Source organism: Agelaius tricolor, unplaced genomic scaffold (assembly GCF_023055355.1).
Source record: "Agelaius tricolor isolate 1412-34295 unplaced genomic scaffold, bAgeTri1.0.p SCAF_5, whole genome shotgun sequence".
Lineage (NCBI taxonomy): Eukaryota > Metazoa > Chordata > Aves > Passeriformes > Icteridae > Agelaius > Agelaius tricolor.
Window position 1 is genome coordinate 34,648,964 of NW_027269265.1, and position 16,164 is coordinate 34,665,127.

General features: G+C 41.9%; 1 protein-coding gene across 1 annotated transcript in view; it reads right to left on the reverse strand.

Moving 5' to 3' along the window:
- Nucleotides 1-16,164, reverse strand: part of LOC139590082 (deubiquitinase DESI2-like) — a 50,368-nt gene that overhangs the window by 4,171 nt on the left and 30,033 nt on the right. Inside the window, exons 3-5 of the mRNA XM_071427195.1 lie at nt 15,823-15,895; nt 14,443-14,536; nt 13,301-13,442 (exon numbers count right to left, since the gene is read on the reverse strand). Of these exons, the coding sequence (XP_071283296.1) occupies nt 13,301-13,442; nt 14,443-14,536; nt 15,823-15,895 (309 nt within the window). The remainder of the gene's footprint in view (nt 1-13,300; nt 13,443-14,442; nt 14,537-15,822; nt 15,896-16,164) is intronic.

Below are 16,164 nucleotides of genomic sequence, written 5' to 3' on the forward strand. Positions count from 1 at the left end.
TGAGTGACCCAGCTGGCACCTGCAGAGTCAAGTGGAAACAGCCATTCAGCCATCCATGGCTGAAGCCAAATAGGCAGGAGAAATGGGACCTGACAGTCTGGGTGCTTTTTCTAGGCAACTGTCAAATCCACACCAGGATTTCAACTCATCAGGAAACAACTAATTTGGGATATGGAAATATCCTCCAAATATCTTAAGCTGTACCATTTTGCACTAAACAGTCAAATGTACAAACTGGTTAAAATGTACAAACTGCCCTGCACCCTCTCTCCTCCCCTAAGTATCCTAGGAGCTACCTGTCCCTGCTGGGCAAGGCTTTAACATTTCCCTATAAAGCTTTGCAGTGGGCAGAGGAACAGCCTAGCAGCTGGGCCATGTGGGCTGAAATGCCATCCAGCAATGGAAGATTTCCTGAGTCTCCTGCCTTTTAGAAGGCAACGTTATCAATGTGCTGCATTTTGAGAGGGCTTTGGTTCTATGGGCATATGCTAGACATTATCTGAGATAGTCTAACAGGATGAGCTCCTTTCAAAATATAGAGAAAAGCTGATCGGTTGTAGATCCTAAGAGAAAGCTCTCAAATGTAATAGGTTCTGTGCTGTGCTGGATGATGAAACTGGGGCAATTCAAACCACGCATGGAAGTATAACTCAAGACACTGAGGATATTTTTTGTAAGTGAGCCCTCTCAGGGGCTCCAATCCATGTAGTGCTCCAATCCATGAAAATCAAGATGAACAGAAGCAACGTAACATTCCTCAATACAAACAATACAAACTAACTACTTCAATTCTTATCTTCAAACTGAGGCTTGGAGAGTTCAGTGCTGAACAGCTGTTGAAGCGCCCACCACCTCTTCCACTTAGCAGCCTTGCTAAAGATGAGGTGGAGTCCACATGGGGCATGGATCCATTTGAGCTACTCTACAGAATTCCCCTTGGTGTCTCTTAAAGAATGCAGAGGGGTTTTATCGGCACCTGAGGAGTCTAACACACACCTCAGAGCAATTTAAGAGCAAAGGCTTTAAAACTACAGGGGAATCATTATAGTAATTGCATAAAATGGCTCCTACAAGGACTACACAATACAGCATAGGTTTATTGTGTAGGAATTTATTATTCCTGATCAGAATTTCAGAAAAAGGCCATTAGATGCAAACCAACATATCTGCTCAGGCAAGGCCTGCAGGCTGTGCTAGAGCAGCCAAAACACTTATGTGGAAAGAGAAAATGGCAATTCAATCTGTGTACTTCTTTGACACATCCAGAATAAACCAGTAACCCAACATACAAGGACATCTTTTTTGCCACCTCACAAAAACTAACCTGGTAGCATAACTGCCCATTGCTAGCAGAGTTGAGGGAGTTTGAGTGCATCAACAAGAAATATACCTATTAGCTCTGCACCTCAGTCAGCTGCTGCACATAGTGTGTACACTGAAAATAAAATTTGTGAGAAGGAACAGACATAACCACCTTCACAACACACCTGAAGGTACAGTCTCACCTTGGTGGACTTGGCAGGCTAGATCAATTGCTTGAAACAGATTTATATTATACTTACTGTGTAAAAATTACAGTTTCTACTCTAGGGAATTCAAGTAGCCTTTGGGAATCTGTATTTTCACACAGAATAGATAAAGTGCCACTGAGCTGTAAAGCTGCCTGCAGCACACGTTCAGCAGAGGCAGGAATGGCCTGTGACTTACAGAGGAAGGGCTATAGCTGAGAAACTGTAGATGAGGATAAATGAGCTCAGTAATGAAGCTATGTTCTGGGAGGTAGCAGCCTGAGTCAAAGTCAGGAAGGTAGCAGCCAAGTCAAAGGAATTTTAAATTATTTTAAGCAACTGCCTGAAATGCCCCTATTCTCCTATGCAATCCTTTTTTGTTCTGCAACTCCTACAGCTCTTTTCTAGGACCGTGGGTGTTGTAAAGTAGAGGTAGCATCTGCACCATCTATCTGAGACTAGCCAGGAGTGAAGAAAAAAGGAAAGCATTGAAAGGAGGAACTAATACCTATGGTCTTGTGAAATATGAGTCTCCTTGAGCCAGGTCTCATAAGCTCTTGGAGATACATTTCACACCCAAGATAGCTCAGCTACCTTAGAAGGCATAAAATCAGCAGGATGGCTTCTGTGGTAGTGTTGGAAACAAAAAGGTGTTAATAAAAGGCAAAATAACAAAACCCTTTACAGAGAAAAACCGAGCCAGGTGCAAGAGTCTTTGCCCCTGGTAAAACACTCAGAAAAGCGATTAGTTTCTTCTCTTCTTTTCCTAGTAAATTCCTCAGGTGGGACTTTTTGGCTCCTGTCCAATTAGTTATCCTTAAGTATGAGGTGAAGTCCCCCAGGTCCTATGAGATGTCTTTTCACCTAATTGAGGAGAGAAACTTCTGGGCTTACTTCCTTTTTAAGGGGACAAAGGGTAATTTTGTCACTCTGTCAACAGAGGGGGCACATTGCCATAGTCTTGCTCCCCTTGTGAAGCTAGTTAGAAGCATGTCAGTCACCTCTGTGGACATGTGGTAGAAGGACAGAGTTGCCTTTTTGCAGCAGTGTGCATGCACAGATGATGGGGTAGGTAGCTCTGGGTCAAATGAGACAGCTGGCTCAGAGCACCTCAGCACTCACAGCACTCTTTCAGCTTCACTGGCCAGCCACCAGTGGAGAGACAGTGGCTGCAATTGTGACATCTTGATGAACCACATTGAGAGCTGGATTCTGAGTGGCATCACTGATTAGTCATGTACCAACACTGGAGCATGGCAGTGCCCTCTTGAGCGTGAAGGTCTTTGTAACGAGCACTTGTAAGTACAGCCAACAGCTGCAGGGTGATAGGGGAGGTAGCAAGTGGCCTCGTAACAGATGACCATTTAGGGAAAACTGGGTATAATTGAGTTTGGGCTTGTTAATGGCATTTAAAATAAAGAATCTCCCACCAAATGAATGAACAACTGCAATTTGGCATGAAGAGGAATTGCCTTCTCCTAGCAGATGCTGTTTCAAGAGCACTGGCTGAGAACAGCTGCTGCTTAACAAGGTCCTTTCAAGTGTTGTGGACATGCTGAGCATGACCAGGCCAGCCCATATGCATAGAGGGACAGACATTAAGAGTGTCTATTTTTCCTGCATAGCTAACCAGAAAACTCTCATGTTTCAGTCTCAAGCCTTGTTTCCTAACATCACTGAGAAGCAGATTGCTGCAGATGGAGAGACAACGAGGAGGGAGAATACAAGAACTCGGAGAAATTGAGAAAGTTCTTCTGTATGATTGTTAGCAGGACTCCTAAGCAAAAGGTTCCAGTCTCAAAAGCCTTTCAACATATTCAAACAGTTCATTAGACTCCTCACACTTCTCATTTATCATCGGGCTGTGGTCAAAAGGACAGGGGTATTTTTTGCCATTTTCATTTGTGGAAAGGAGGCACTGTTCTCAGGCATTTGCACACACACAGACTCAAAGGCTCCATGAGGGTGTGACTAGGAATGAATTCCCCAGACAGTGTGAACTAGCTTAGCCCCAAGGTATTATGCTCATTTATAAGATAAGAAAGCAGGGGTTTCAATTTGGTAAGACAGATGCAAAAAGCAGATAAAATAAAATAGGTGATAAACCCACCACATTTACACCAGCCCCAGAGAGATATTTTTCTTTTGTTAAATTTCCTCTTAAAATACCTTCACTTTTATGGATCACATTATAGGGAAAACCTAAATAGTTGCAGAGGTATGTATCGCAACAAAATCAGACCTTTTTCAAAAAATTGAAATAATGTGCTAAAATCTTGCCATTTAGGGGTGTTGATTTCAGTTTCAAATTATCTGCCAATTCATATTATTCTCCTGCACAAATAGATAAATGGGGAAAGAAGATGGACTGAGAGCTGAAAAGTGCATATAAAAAGTAATCCCAGTAGTAATTTTTGTTGGGCTATTCAGGATAGCAAGGCTAAAGAGCTTAACAGTGGGGAAAAATATTTTTACAGAAACCTTCATTCTAAGGAATTCCCAGCGACTTCATAAATGTCAACTTACACACAACCTACACCTAGAAATGTTTTACTGCTGCAGAGACACCACATCAGGAATGCAATACAGCAGTATATTAACTGTATGCAGTCAAAACTATGGATGCATACAGGCAGAAGCAAGATGAAAAATTACATCCATCTGAAACCATGAGTATAAATTTATGGGTGCAGGGCATCTTTATAAATAAGCTTCTTTTAAACATATGTGGCAGCTAAAAACCAGAAAACAAACACCGCCTGTTCTCCATGGAGCTAACAACACTCAAAGGCTGCTGCAGTGATGCAAGCCTTTCCATCAACTTCACTGAGGACTGGCTCAGGCACCAGGAAATAAAGCTTTCCTAATGTTCTTTCATGTCCTGTGGCTGTTTGTTTGTTTCTTCATTTTCTTCTGTCTTTTATGTCTGTTTGGAGCATTGTCTCCCCCGCCATTAACAGAATTGCACATAGATTTTCACTCAACAATACACCTACCTCCTCTGCAACAGAGGCAACTGAAAAGCAGTTGTTGACTAAGGAAGACATCAGCATTATTTGTCTACTTAGGATTAGCTAAAGATTGGTTTATAAAAGCTTTTGCTGCTTTTGACTGTGACTCAAAAATGCCACCTGAACCTCCTTTTCTCTGGTGTTTAATCCTTTCTCTGTGATAGCTTTCAGGCTAAGGAGAGCTTCCTAGAGTTGAATAACTTTATGATAAGAAGTCACATATGCCTGGGGATGGACCTGAAAAGCTTTAGTCTTGAATTATTCACAGATGATTAAAAAACTGCTCTCATTTGATTTTTGACTCAGCAAACCTGCCTTATTTCAGAGAATTTGCTGAAAGTCAAGCTTTTCTGAAGAAAGCAGGATTCTGATGTAGGTTTGTTATGTGCTGCCAGTTTTGCTGAAAAAGGATAGGAGAATATTCAAAGAGAAAATAATAAGTACTGACTACCATCTCTTGTGACTTCAGCACAACTCTACACTCTCCACAAGTAAAATACAATCCCTCTGTTCTACCAAAACTCCAGCCACATTGACAAAGGACAGCCACACCATCAGGGAAGTATACACCAGACACAGCAGTACAGCCAATCACAGAGATGTCTTGTGCTGCACTGCAGTTACAAGAGATGTGTATTTCCTGCTATCACACTGACATACAATGACAATGCCTCCCTCTGCTATTATCAATAGAACAGATCTCTACCAATAATACAAAGGAAGGGGTAAAGAAGCCCTAGCACCCATCCTAGGCCCAGTGATCTGCCTGCAAGCAAACTTGATTGCTCCAGGACATCCCCTGCCTCTCAAGGAGGTTGAGGTGTGTGGCTTTACCAAGCATTTCCATCTGGCATGCAGGTTTAATAATATCCCTGTGGTGCTGACATTAATTATGGGTATGCTAGATGCCTGCTGCACTCCTCAGTAACGACCAGAATCCACTGTGCAGAGTCCACCTGTTAATCTTCAGGGTATTTCCTGTTGGAGACTATCCTTTTAGGCTGATTTGAGAGTCCTGGTGACTTCAGGAGACTGGAACCTATTTACTTCCCAGGCTGAGCATTGTAGTGCTGCAGCTCTAGCTGCAAACTATTTGGACAGGGTTCAAAATCCCTGCCTTCTAGGATCCAGCCTAATCTAGGATGCTAAAGAATTTTCAAAGGCTGATTTCAGCAACCTCAAATATTTAGAAGACTCTCTTTCTCTCCTCTGTTAACAAAGAATAGGCCCAGCTCACTTTGTTAACCCCCAGGTGTATTTTCCAAGGCCATTTCAGGTGATTCAAGATCACCAATTCTCAAAAATAATCTCTTTATAGAAACTTCTGAAAATTCTACAACTTCAAAATGAGCTTCTAAAACAACAAAGACAAAATTTCCAATTTAGACCTCTCACTTCTTCTGCTGAAATGTGTTATCTCCCTCTTTATGTAAATAATTAAGGTAGGAGAGTTCCCACAGGAGAGGCTGAGGGATTCCCTACTTCAGAACATCTTGTGGCTGATATGCAGGAGAACTTTTCCTGAAATGTAGGACAAAAGGTAAATAAATCCTTAGTCCAACTTGCTCTCCTGCACCTCAGCAATCTTCTCCCTTTCAGTTATTTGTGAATGTCTCATCAGCTAGAAGTTCTGTTTGAACAAAACATCCTAGCAATAGTTTTATTAAAACTATCAAATCCTTCTAAAAGGCTCTGCTTTTGAATACCTGGTTTACTCCAAAAATCCTAGTTCAACTCTAATAATGAATTCAAATTTTAACCATTTGTCCAGATAGCATTTTTGAGCCCTTTAGATCCAATCATTTGGATCAAGAAATGCTGAGCAATAAGGAAACATTTACTATTTAAAGCAGTAAAGGGGTGAAAAGGATCAGTAGGTACAAAAGGAAGCTGGATAATGAGATACCAATATGTTTTCCCAAAAAGTTTTTGATTCCTGAAATCCAAATCACCTTAAAATGCCTTCTGAAGAATGATCAAATGTGGGCACTAATTTCACAGTTGGGTCTGATCTTTTTTAATAGGTTTCTCTGGGTTTAAGAGAAAGACTAAGTAATTTGGGAAGCAAATAGGGATTTTTGACAGTGCTTCATCACCCCTCAGTGATGTAGTGAGATCCTGCTTTCATAAATTCTGAGGGAATTCATACCAGACCATTCAAGTGTTTCTCAGGGTATACAGAGGGTTTTGATCTTCTCCAGTACTTAAGATAAATTACTCATACAAATCAAAAAGAGATCATTCCTCTTTCAAGAAGATGTCATACAAGAATAAAACCTTTTGCCACTGCCATCCTCAGGTAAAGCTCCAGCATCAGCAATTTCTAGGGCAAATCAAACCACTGACTCTCAATTAATTTTCTAATTATAATGAGCATCAACTTCATATGTTATCAAAAGGCCCCATAAGACCCAGTGACTTCATTGCTTTCCCACCACTAGTAAGGCTTTTGGGGACTAAAAGGGGCTGCCTTCCCTGATGCTCAGAAGCCACATTTCTTTGATAATGATGTGCTATATGTCCAATAGCAAGGTACTGGAGGGTTTCCTTAAATAGGGATAGTTGCTTGGCAATAATCACATTAATGAAAGGAGAGGAGTGGTTTCCTTGAGTCATTTTGCTTATCATCCAGTTATGGTGCTGACTCAGAGGTGTTTTTCTCTCTTCCCATGGCGGTTTGTCTTTTCTGAGATGTGTTGTAGCAACTGTCGTCACTCTGGTAAGAACACAGCTCCACAGCTTATTTAGAATGCTGCAGAAGCATAGAAAATTGCTGGTGAGAAGTCAAATGAGTTGTCTTCTGTTTGTGAATGGGCTAAGAAGCAAAAGCTTTTTCAGAGTCTTTAAGATCCTGTGACATGTATGATCCTTACACTCAGCACTAAGGAATATCACCAGACTGGAGAAGAACCTCAAAGCAGTAAACCTTCATCCTCCCTCTGAACCTCTAGTTGCTGCTATCTCCTGGGCAGAAGCTGTTCTCAGGCACTGTACACTCAGCATATGCCCACCCACCCAAAGGGCTCAGATTCTTACATTCCCAAACTCAAACCCTGTCAGTCAACCTTCCACCTTTATGTGTGTTTGGAAGCACAAGCTGTGCCAGGTGTGCTTTTGCCTCACCCAGGAGCTGCCTTCCACAAGTCCGAATTCTGTTTGCAGGGAAACTATGAGCTGTGGTCTTATACTGAAAAGAGCCTTCTGACAGCAATATCACCATTCCCTGTGTCTGCATGCTCCTCCCTAACTCATATCCAAAGAACAGACTTGGTGACAAAGTGTATAATTGAAAGTCATTGGCAGATCACATCACAGCTTCTTGTGGCCCGCTGCTGTAGCGACCAGTGCTTCTGCAAAGCAGTGGCAAGGATAGGACCTAACACCTCCAGACCTTGCAAGGGAACTTACAGTACAGGAATTTGAGTTTGGCTTTTCCCTTCCTTCTTGTCTTCTTTAGAGCAATTTGTAACTTCCGTCATTTTTCTATCTCACATCTCCATGTTCTAAAAGAATCAGGAAATTCAGCAATTCACATTATGGAAAGAACTAATTATTTTAGCCTTGGTTTTGAAATGTTTTTCTAATGTTCAAAAGCCAGTATTTTTTACCATCTGGCAGAATTTAAACAGTCTTTTTCATCAGCCAGGACAACTCATAAAGAACATAAATATTTTGCAATTACTTGAAGGGCCCTTTGAACGTAATGCTGTAGGTGTATATTGGGGAGGATTGCAGGGGATTGTTAGGAACAAAGTAACTTAAAACAGATGATCAAACAGAAGGGTTTTTTCCAGTCTTGACATAGTCCTAACTGAATTCCCCACACATGCATAACTTAATCAGAATGAAACCCCACTGGAGTACTAAAGCACAGAATAGTACATAGTACATAATACAGAACAGGACCTGAAATTTGAGATCTGATGATGATGGCTTCACTGATTTTTCTTTGCATAAATTGTAAGCATAAGTCCTCCAAAGGGATTGCCCATCCTCTTGGACAGTTTCTTCAGAGAGTATGATACTGCTTGATATTGGGGACTGTCAATATAAGCAGTGTGAAAGTAGTAAGCTTCTTGCAGGCAAGTTGCTAATCCCAGTTGATGAACCTCTTCATTTTAACCCATAAACAATTTGCTTAAGAGGTTTATAAATGCAGGTATCATGACATCATGTTGCAGGAATCAAGTGGCTGAGGCCACCTTGACAAGATTTTGACTGCTTGACTCAAGGGCCTCTCATATTTTCAGACTGACATAGATGGTGAGGGTAAAGGGAGGCTGCAAAGGGGTATGAAGTGGTGTGTATAGAATGACCTTAAATTGGAGCTGGGCAAATGCTCAGGGAGTGCATGAGATTTCTTTCTTATGATTATCCATACGAAAATTATGCCCTGCTTTATGTCAGAACTTCCTTCAAAACTAATTAATATGCTGTGCAGACACTTATGCTTTCTGGTAGTTCTTCACTTCTTGAATAACCCAAAGTTCCTGGTGAAGAAGAGTCCACAGGAAAAGACTCTTGATCATGCAGCGTATTCACTTACTGAGAAGGCTGCCATAAAATGGCATTAGAGACAATGAAGTCTGAACTGCTGCAGCTAAAACTGCAGCATTCTTTGTTTCCAGAGAAGCTGCTTTGTGAGTAGACCAAGCCATGTCTCATTGTTCCAATAGCTGCTCATTAAAAGTTCATAGGGAACTGGCAAAGCAGGGAGAGAACTAAGTCTTGAACAAGTTAAATATGCTCAACAGTGTGCAGTAGGGAGTAAGGGAACTTCAGAACTAAGTGGCAATGAGAGAGTAACAAAGAAAGCCCCTTGCAGCTTACAAGTGATGTGGGCAGGAAGTTCAGAAGACTCAGAAGAGATGTGTGGATTCAGGGAGAGACTCAATGCCACAGCAGCACACAATGAGGCTGCAATTGCACTGCAAAGTGAGTTTTTGTGCTGCACTTCTGTAGTCCAGGGATTTTTCAAGATGCTTGGCCAAATGGCAGAGTGGCAGTCATGGGTCCAGACATGTCCTTAACCATCAGCAGTCAGCCTGCATGTAGCTCTTAAAGACTATTACTAGTTATCATGGGGAGACCCAAGACATCATCATATTAAATGCAAATTTGACAGAAAAAAATGTTTCCTAAACAGATGTAGATGGAAGATTTCTGAATGGATGTTCTCTTTGTTGAGAAAACACAGGTAAAGGAAAAGAAAACAAAAAAAATCTGAAAATGAAGTGTGGTTTCAGCAGTCCTTCTCAGCATGTGGAACCTGTCCTACAAGTCCTGGAAATTAGATACGTGACTGTTTTTTCACAATATGATTCTGAGGAAGCTGATCCAGGAAGGAGGGCCAATCTTACACCTCCTTTCCTTTCTCTCTGCAGAATTGTGACTCCAGTCAGCAGCACACATGGCTACATTTACCCTCAGGCTATAAGACCAGATGGCATTATCCTCCCAGCCCATGGCCCTGCCACGGGGAGAACCTCTGCATGGATACTAATTAGCATTAGCAAACCCACAGCCAGCTGAGGAAATTAGGGTGCCTGAACACAGCTCCCCAGCACAGGGCCTACAAGCCTCAAGGCCTGCCAGCCAGGTCTGTGTAAACACTCATTAACTCAGACATCACCATTCAGCTATAAAGCTCTGTCTCTGGTTTTGCATACAGAAACCAAGCAACTAACACTGGCAGGTGAGAGAGCTGTCATCATAAGATTTCAGAGCCCCTTTTTAAGGAAGCAAAGAACCCAATATGCGAGGAGGGGGATACTTTGGCACAGCACAGGGATGTGACCTGCCTGGCATTACCCAGGAGGCTCAGAACAACCCTCTCCTTAACTGTGCACAATGGTTTATGCCTGTAAGCAGAAGAGCCTAAAGGGCTGTTGGGAGCAGAGCAGGGCATTCCCTCTTTCATGCTAAAAAGCATCCTTCACCCCAAGCCCTCTCTGTGGTGAAAGGACATTGTGGTACCTATAGCATCACCTTTCAGATGGGCTACAGCCAACAGAGAGATCGAGAATTTGCACACAAAATCCTTGGCATCTTTATTTTTGTGGCTGGAATGAAACCCCAGTTCCAGTGCTTCATTATGTTGAGCAAAATTTCTACATCTTTTATTTTAATTCTTTGAATAATTTTTCCAGTTTACTGTCTTTAACTGTCACGTAAGTATGCTATAATAGGTGCTAAATAGTTTTGCTGTTGTTGTTATTATTACTCATTCATAGCTGATGAGTCTGAAGAAAAGAGCAATACAAATACTAAAGAGATGCATCTCAGAATTGATTTTTGAGAGCAAATATAATTTCTGTTTTCTGGTCTATATGATGACACTTATCTATGCAGGCTTGTGAGCCAGTCATCATGTAGTCATCATGTTCTGTGCACTGTGAGGATGCATCTTGTAGTTCTGTGCGGAAGGGACTGGAGCTTCCCAATGGGGTCATTTTTGGTTTGTTTAGTTTTAATGGGAACTACGGGAAGAAGAAGAGAAAAAAAATCACTTAGGCTGGGAAGTAAAGAAAGCATTCAGATGTTGAGAATAGAAACTTCCAGTTCTGTCTCAACAGATTTCAAGCAGACTTCTTCCAAAAGGTCAGAAGTATCCCAAGATAAGCTACACTACTTCTCACTCAGCTCCAAATTTTCACAATTACTGTACTTACCAGAATAGATGGGGCTACCTATTGCAAGGCAGCCACACATATTCCTCATGTTGCTGATGGAGGCTTATTGAATAGCTGGGACTTTTGCTTAGTGTCATACCACCAGCTATTTTTATAAGAATTCCACCTCCCATTTTCTGTATCCCTGTGCTAGAGACCATCCAGGACATTCTGCTCCTGGGCTTGCTGTCCAGCTCCTCTGGGTGCGCATTTGTAATGCATTAGAGAGGGTTGATAAACACAGGCATATGTGAAGAGCAACAGCAACAAAAAATCCTGCTTGCCTATGAAGGGCTTATTTAAACTGACGTAAATCTCAAGAAAATTCTGCTCCTGGGAGCAGAAGTGTCAGAACCAGCCATTCAGGCTTTTGCTTTACAATGTAGACAGGTTATGGGGCAATGAATGAGTGCTCTAAATCCACCAAGAAAGCTCTTGCAGGAAAACTTAACCCTAAATTCCACTCCAATAAAGATGCCCACTAAAAGCATATTGAAAACAAAATTAAAAATACATAACTAGTTTTTCTGTAAGACTTCTTTACTTGTGTTAGGAAGGCTGGACAAGGAAGGGGCAGTGAGGGATTCACTGATGTAGAATCAAGGAAGAATGGCTTTGAGCTTATAGCTTAGAGACAAGACAGACATTTTACCTTTCAAAGTACCTAGTAAGCAGTAACTTTATTTCACTGCTGCAGGTAAAGGACTTTGTTTATCTTTTCCTAGTAATCCCACAGCTTTCTTCTGAGTTTCCTTCATAATTGTTAAAGTTCCTATTTTCTGTTTTAGTAATTTGATATTTGATTCCAAATTAGTAGTGTGACTAACATTGATTTGCTCAGTGTACTGCTTGGAACTTCATTCTCTGTTTCTACCAATTAAATTCCTTCCTGTTTGTTTTAATTTACTAACATTTGCAGAAAGGACTCTACATATAATTAATAAGGATGGAACCAATAGAGAATTGGTGTTCCTAAGAGCCTAAGGGGGTCCCTTGTAAATCAGTTGCTGGTTCTCAGATTCACTTGTTTTTTTCTTACAAAGTCATACAGTACTTTTTCCACACATCTCACTTGGGATCCGTGATGGACTTGTTTGGGGATGAATGAATACTTGTGGCAAAAGAGGAATAGGACCCTTGCCCCATATGATGAAGAAAGGCAAGAGATGTGTAATTAATTAGCATGAGGATTCCAGAGGGAGAAATTAAAGTTTCACTGATACCCTACCATATCATGACATATTATATTCTCTCCTTGAGTTTTCCATAAAGCAAAATGGAAAGCACCAAAAGAGTTTTTATGGAAGGTCACTTCCATTTTTGCTTTTCCCATCATTTTCTGACACTGGGTTAATCTGGAAATCAGATTTACACAAATGTTGAATATTCACATCTTAATTGAAACACACTTTAACCAGCTCATCTGGGAGTTGAGGAGGAAGGCAACTTCCCCCCAAAATAATCACATCTTTGGGAATCAAAAATCAGATACCCCAAAATCAGCAGATAGATGGAATAAAATTTGTGTTTCTCTATGCTTCAGTTGTCTCTAAATAGAAATAACAGCTCTGTTATAATAATTTCTCAAAATTCACAGTGGTTTTGAGAACATGGAATAAGCACCGAAGATGTCCATAAGAAAATTAATTATTTTTTTAATTGGTTTGGATGGTGCAGATTAAATAAAGAAAAAGAATGCCCACTCTCTGAATACTACAAAGTTTTGTTTCCAGAACACTGATAAACCATTTTTATGCCTTTGCAGATCATACACTGTTATTTATGTTTGTAATAAAAATGATGCACATTTGCATGCTAACCAGGTCTGTCCTTTCAATTCCTGCTCAGCGCCTGTTCAGTGAACCAAATTACAAGCACTCCTATTTTCCCACACAGTTTGGACCAAACACTGATAAACCTTCCACATCTCTATCTCTGATCCCATCCCTTTCAACAGCAAAGGGCTTCCAAAAATATTAAGGGCAAAGAGAGAATATTTGGCTATGGGCTCTGACCTGGCAGGGTGTGCTGACCCCAGGTCCCTTGCTGTGAACATTACTCCAGATCTGAAGCAGTAAAAAATGAATAAATAAACCCCATTTGTTCCCACCTCAGCCAGAGCAGAAGAAAAGTGATTACAGTTCTTGTGCATCAAGTGGTATGCATTTCCTTTATATTCCTTGCCCAGCTCTTCCATAATCTTATCCACGTCCTCTTCTGTGAAGTCCGTAGTGCCCAAGGCAATGGATTCTCTAGTTAAAATAAAAACATACAACAGGAAGAACAGAAAGATACAGTGAAAAGTGCAATACATACCAAGGGAGAAGGAAATTATCAGCTATTGGCAAGAAGGACAGGCTTAAAATGTTATGGACATGCATATCTGAGGCTATCAGAGACTCTGACTAACAGAAGGGCACAGTAATATTCACAGCTTTTCCACAAAGCAAGTTATCACAGACAACAGTCCTGAGATCTTCTTGGTCACCACCAGGGAAGTCTCAGCTCTGGGGGTCTGCTCCTACTCTGCCCATCATCCCAGAAGATAAATTTCTATTACAAGAGAGAAGATGTTTTTTCCACAATTGAGAGGGTCCCCTGGGCCAGGAAGGAGCAGACTGAAAACTTTATGCAGAAACCTATTGCTTCTCCCAATATTCACTCAGTAGCACTTGCTCTAAAATGGCCCTCAACATAAACTGGTGGTCTGGCAAGGTCAAGCCCCCCTGCCATGGACATTTCCTTGACTCACAGTCCCACTGTCTGAGCATTTCGAACAAAACAAGAATGCAGCATCCTCTCAGACTCCTCTAACAGCCAGTCTGTCCCTTGTAACAGAGCAGCAAAAAACACACATGATGACTTCAGGTATTCTGTGCAGTATCCACAAATAGGGGGTACTCATAAAAGGAGAAGTCTTATTTTTCCCCCTGTACATTTGCTTTGTGTAACAGGCAAAAGTGGAAGAACAGAAGATGAATAAAATAGGAAAAGAGAACTGCACTCGTTCGTAAGTGTGCTTTTAACCCCTGACAAACACAGTGCATCACTGTTCCCTGTTTGCTGTACGCACTCTTTTATCCACCTCCAAAATCCCTGCAGGGCTGCCTTTGAATCAGGATCATGGAAAGGATGGCAGTGAGGGCACTTATGAGGAGAGTGAAAGGAGGACCCAGAGGACAGGACTTCCCTGCTCCCCCTACACCAATGGCTACCAGGGGCAGAAGGGAAGATGTAGAAAAGGGCCCTTACTTGAATTTAAAGGTCTCGCCAAGTTCTACCGCACTGCCAGGTGTGATCTCGAAAATCCCACTGAAAGGGTAGGGATGCCCTCCATAGGCAAACTCTGACAAGAAAAGAAACAGACTGTGAGTAATCGAATGAACGCCATGTCAGGAAAAAGTCTATGGCAGCTGTCTGCATGGCTCAACATCAGCACCAGGGGCTGGGCTCTTGCCAAAATCAGTTTCAGCCAGACTCTGAAAGCCGTTTTTGCTGCCTGGTTACCTTTTGGACTGAGGATGCCCTCACAGCCTCCCTCCATGCTAGCACTACTCCTTTCCCACAGCACCAGGAAAACTCCGAGTCTGTCTCTGTCCTCATCCAGGTGGCTTTCTCTCAGTGGAAAGTTCTGCATTGAAGGCACATCTGGCTAAACTGTGAGAGGCTTCCAGTAGTGCTACAGAGCTGGAAGAAGCCGTTTCTAGAGCAGGGAGAAATCAAATCTTCCAGAGGGATTTACAGGCAGTGAGTGGGATTGTACTCTGCTGCCTCAGCACAAAGGTCAGGCCAGGGAGTCCCTCCATGTCATACAGGGCCAGTGAAACACAGCCTGTGATCCTCATGGTGTCACACAGGCCATCTCACAGGGCCTGTGAGAGCCTCTGTGCTCAAGATGGAAATAGCACCAACAGGGGTTTCTGGCTACTGCATGGCACTGCATGAAAATACCATTAGTGAGTAGTCAAGTCATTCCCATTTAAAGCTGAAAAAGGAAACAAAGTCTGTGATGCTAGTTCATCCTTCCCCACACTACAGATGTGTTCCAGATGCCTTGACTTTTTAAATGGGTGGCTCTAATCAGCTTGTACCCCATCCAGACAATTTCAAAAAATTTTCCTTTCTTTGTAACTCTACTGTTTAGAATTAACAGTTTCCAGTATCTGGAAACCCAGATTCCAAGATTTCTAGACCATTTTCTAGACCACATTCATAAAGAATAAATGGAGAAAAGATTTTTCCTGACGGGGAATTAGCACAAACACATCTACAGGCCTTAAGACAACCCCTGATCCACCTCTCTTCCCCCTCCCCGATTTCTCCCATTCTCTATCTCCCTCCTTCACTACAGAATGGCTCCTCCCATCTGCCATCCTGCTACACACCTGCACAAGCTATACAGGCTGCAGTTACAGGCTGAATAAGAAGGACTACATGGGTCATAACAGAACTGCACGAGTTCCTCCTAGACTCCACAATGGACTCTGAAAAGAGAATTGGCTGAGTTTTTCAGTTTTTATCCCTCAAAACATTCCTTGCCAAAAGCTGTAAGTTTGGGATGCTTTTCCATATCAGACTGGCCATACAGTTGTCCCCATGTTCTGCAGGCAGTAAAAAGGAAATACTTCATACCTCTGCCGTAGATCTCAATGCCAGAGTGGAAGACACCAATCCCCAAGGTGGAGGTGTATTCATTTATCCAGTACTACAGTAAGAGAAAAGTCACATTGGGAAGCATTAGTGGAAAAGAAACACATTATTTTTGTCTAGGGTATATCCCACCTCTCCCCACCTCCTCTTAAGGAGAAGAGAGATTTTGAAATTATCTTGAGGCAAACAAATTGAGGCTCTTACAGACCAACAGAAGTGGGCACTGTGTTTATTCGGCTGGACTGGATTAGCTCTCAAAAAAATGCTCATCTAACCTTTTCCACCTAAGATACTAACCTGTATTAAGATACAACTGGACCTGAA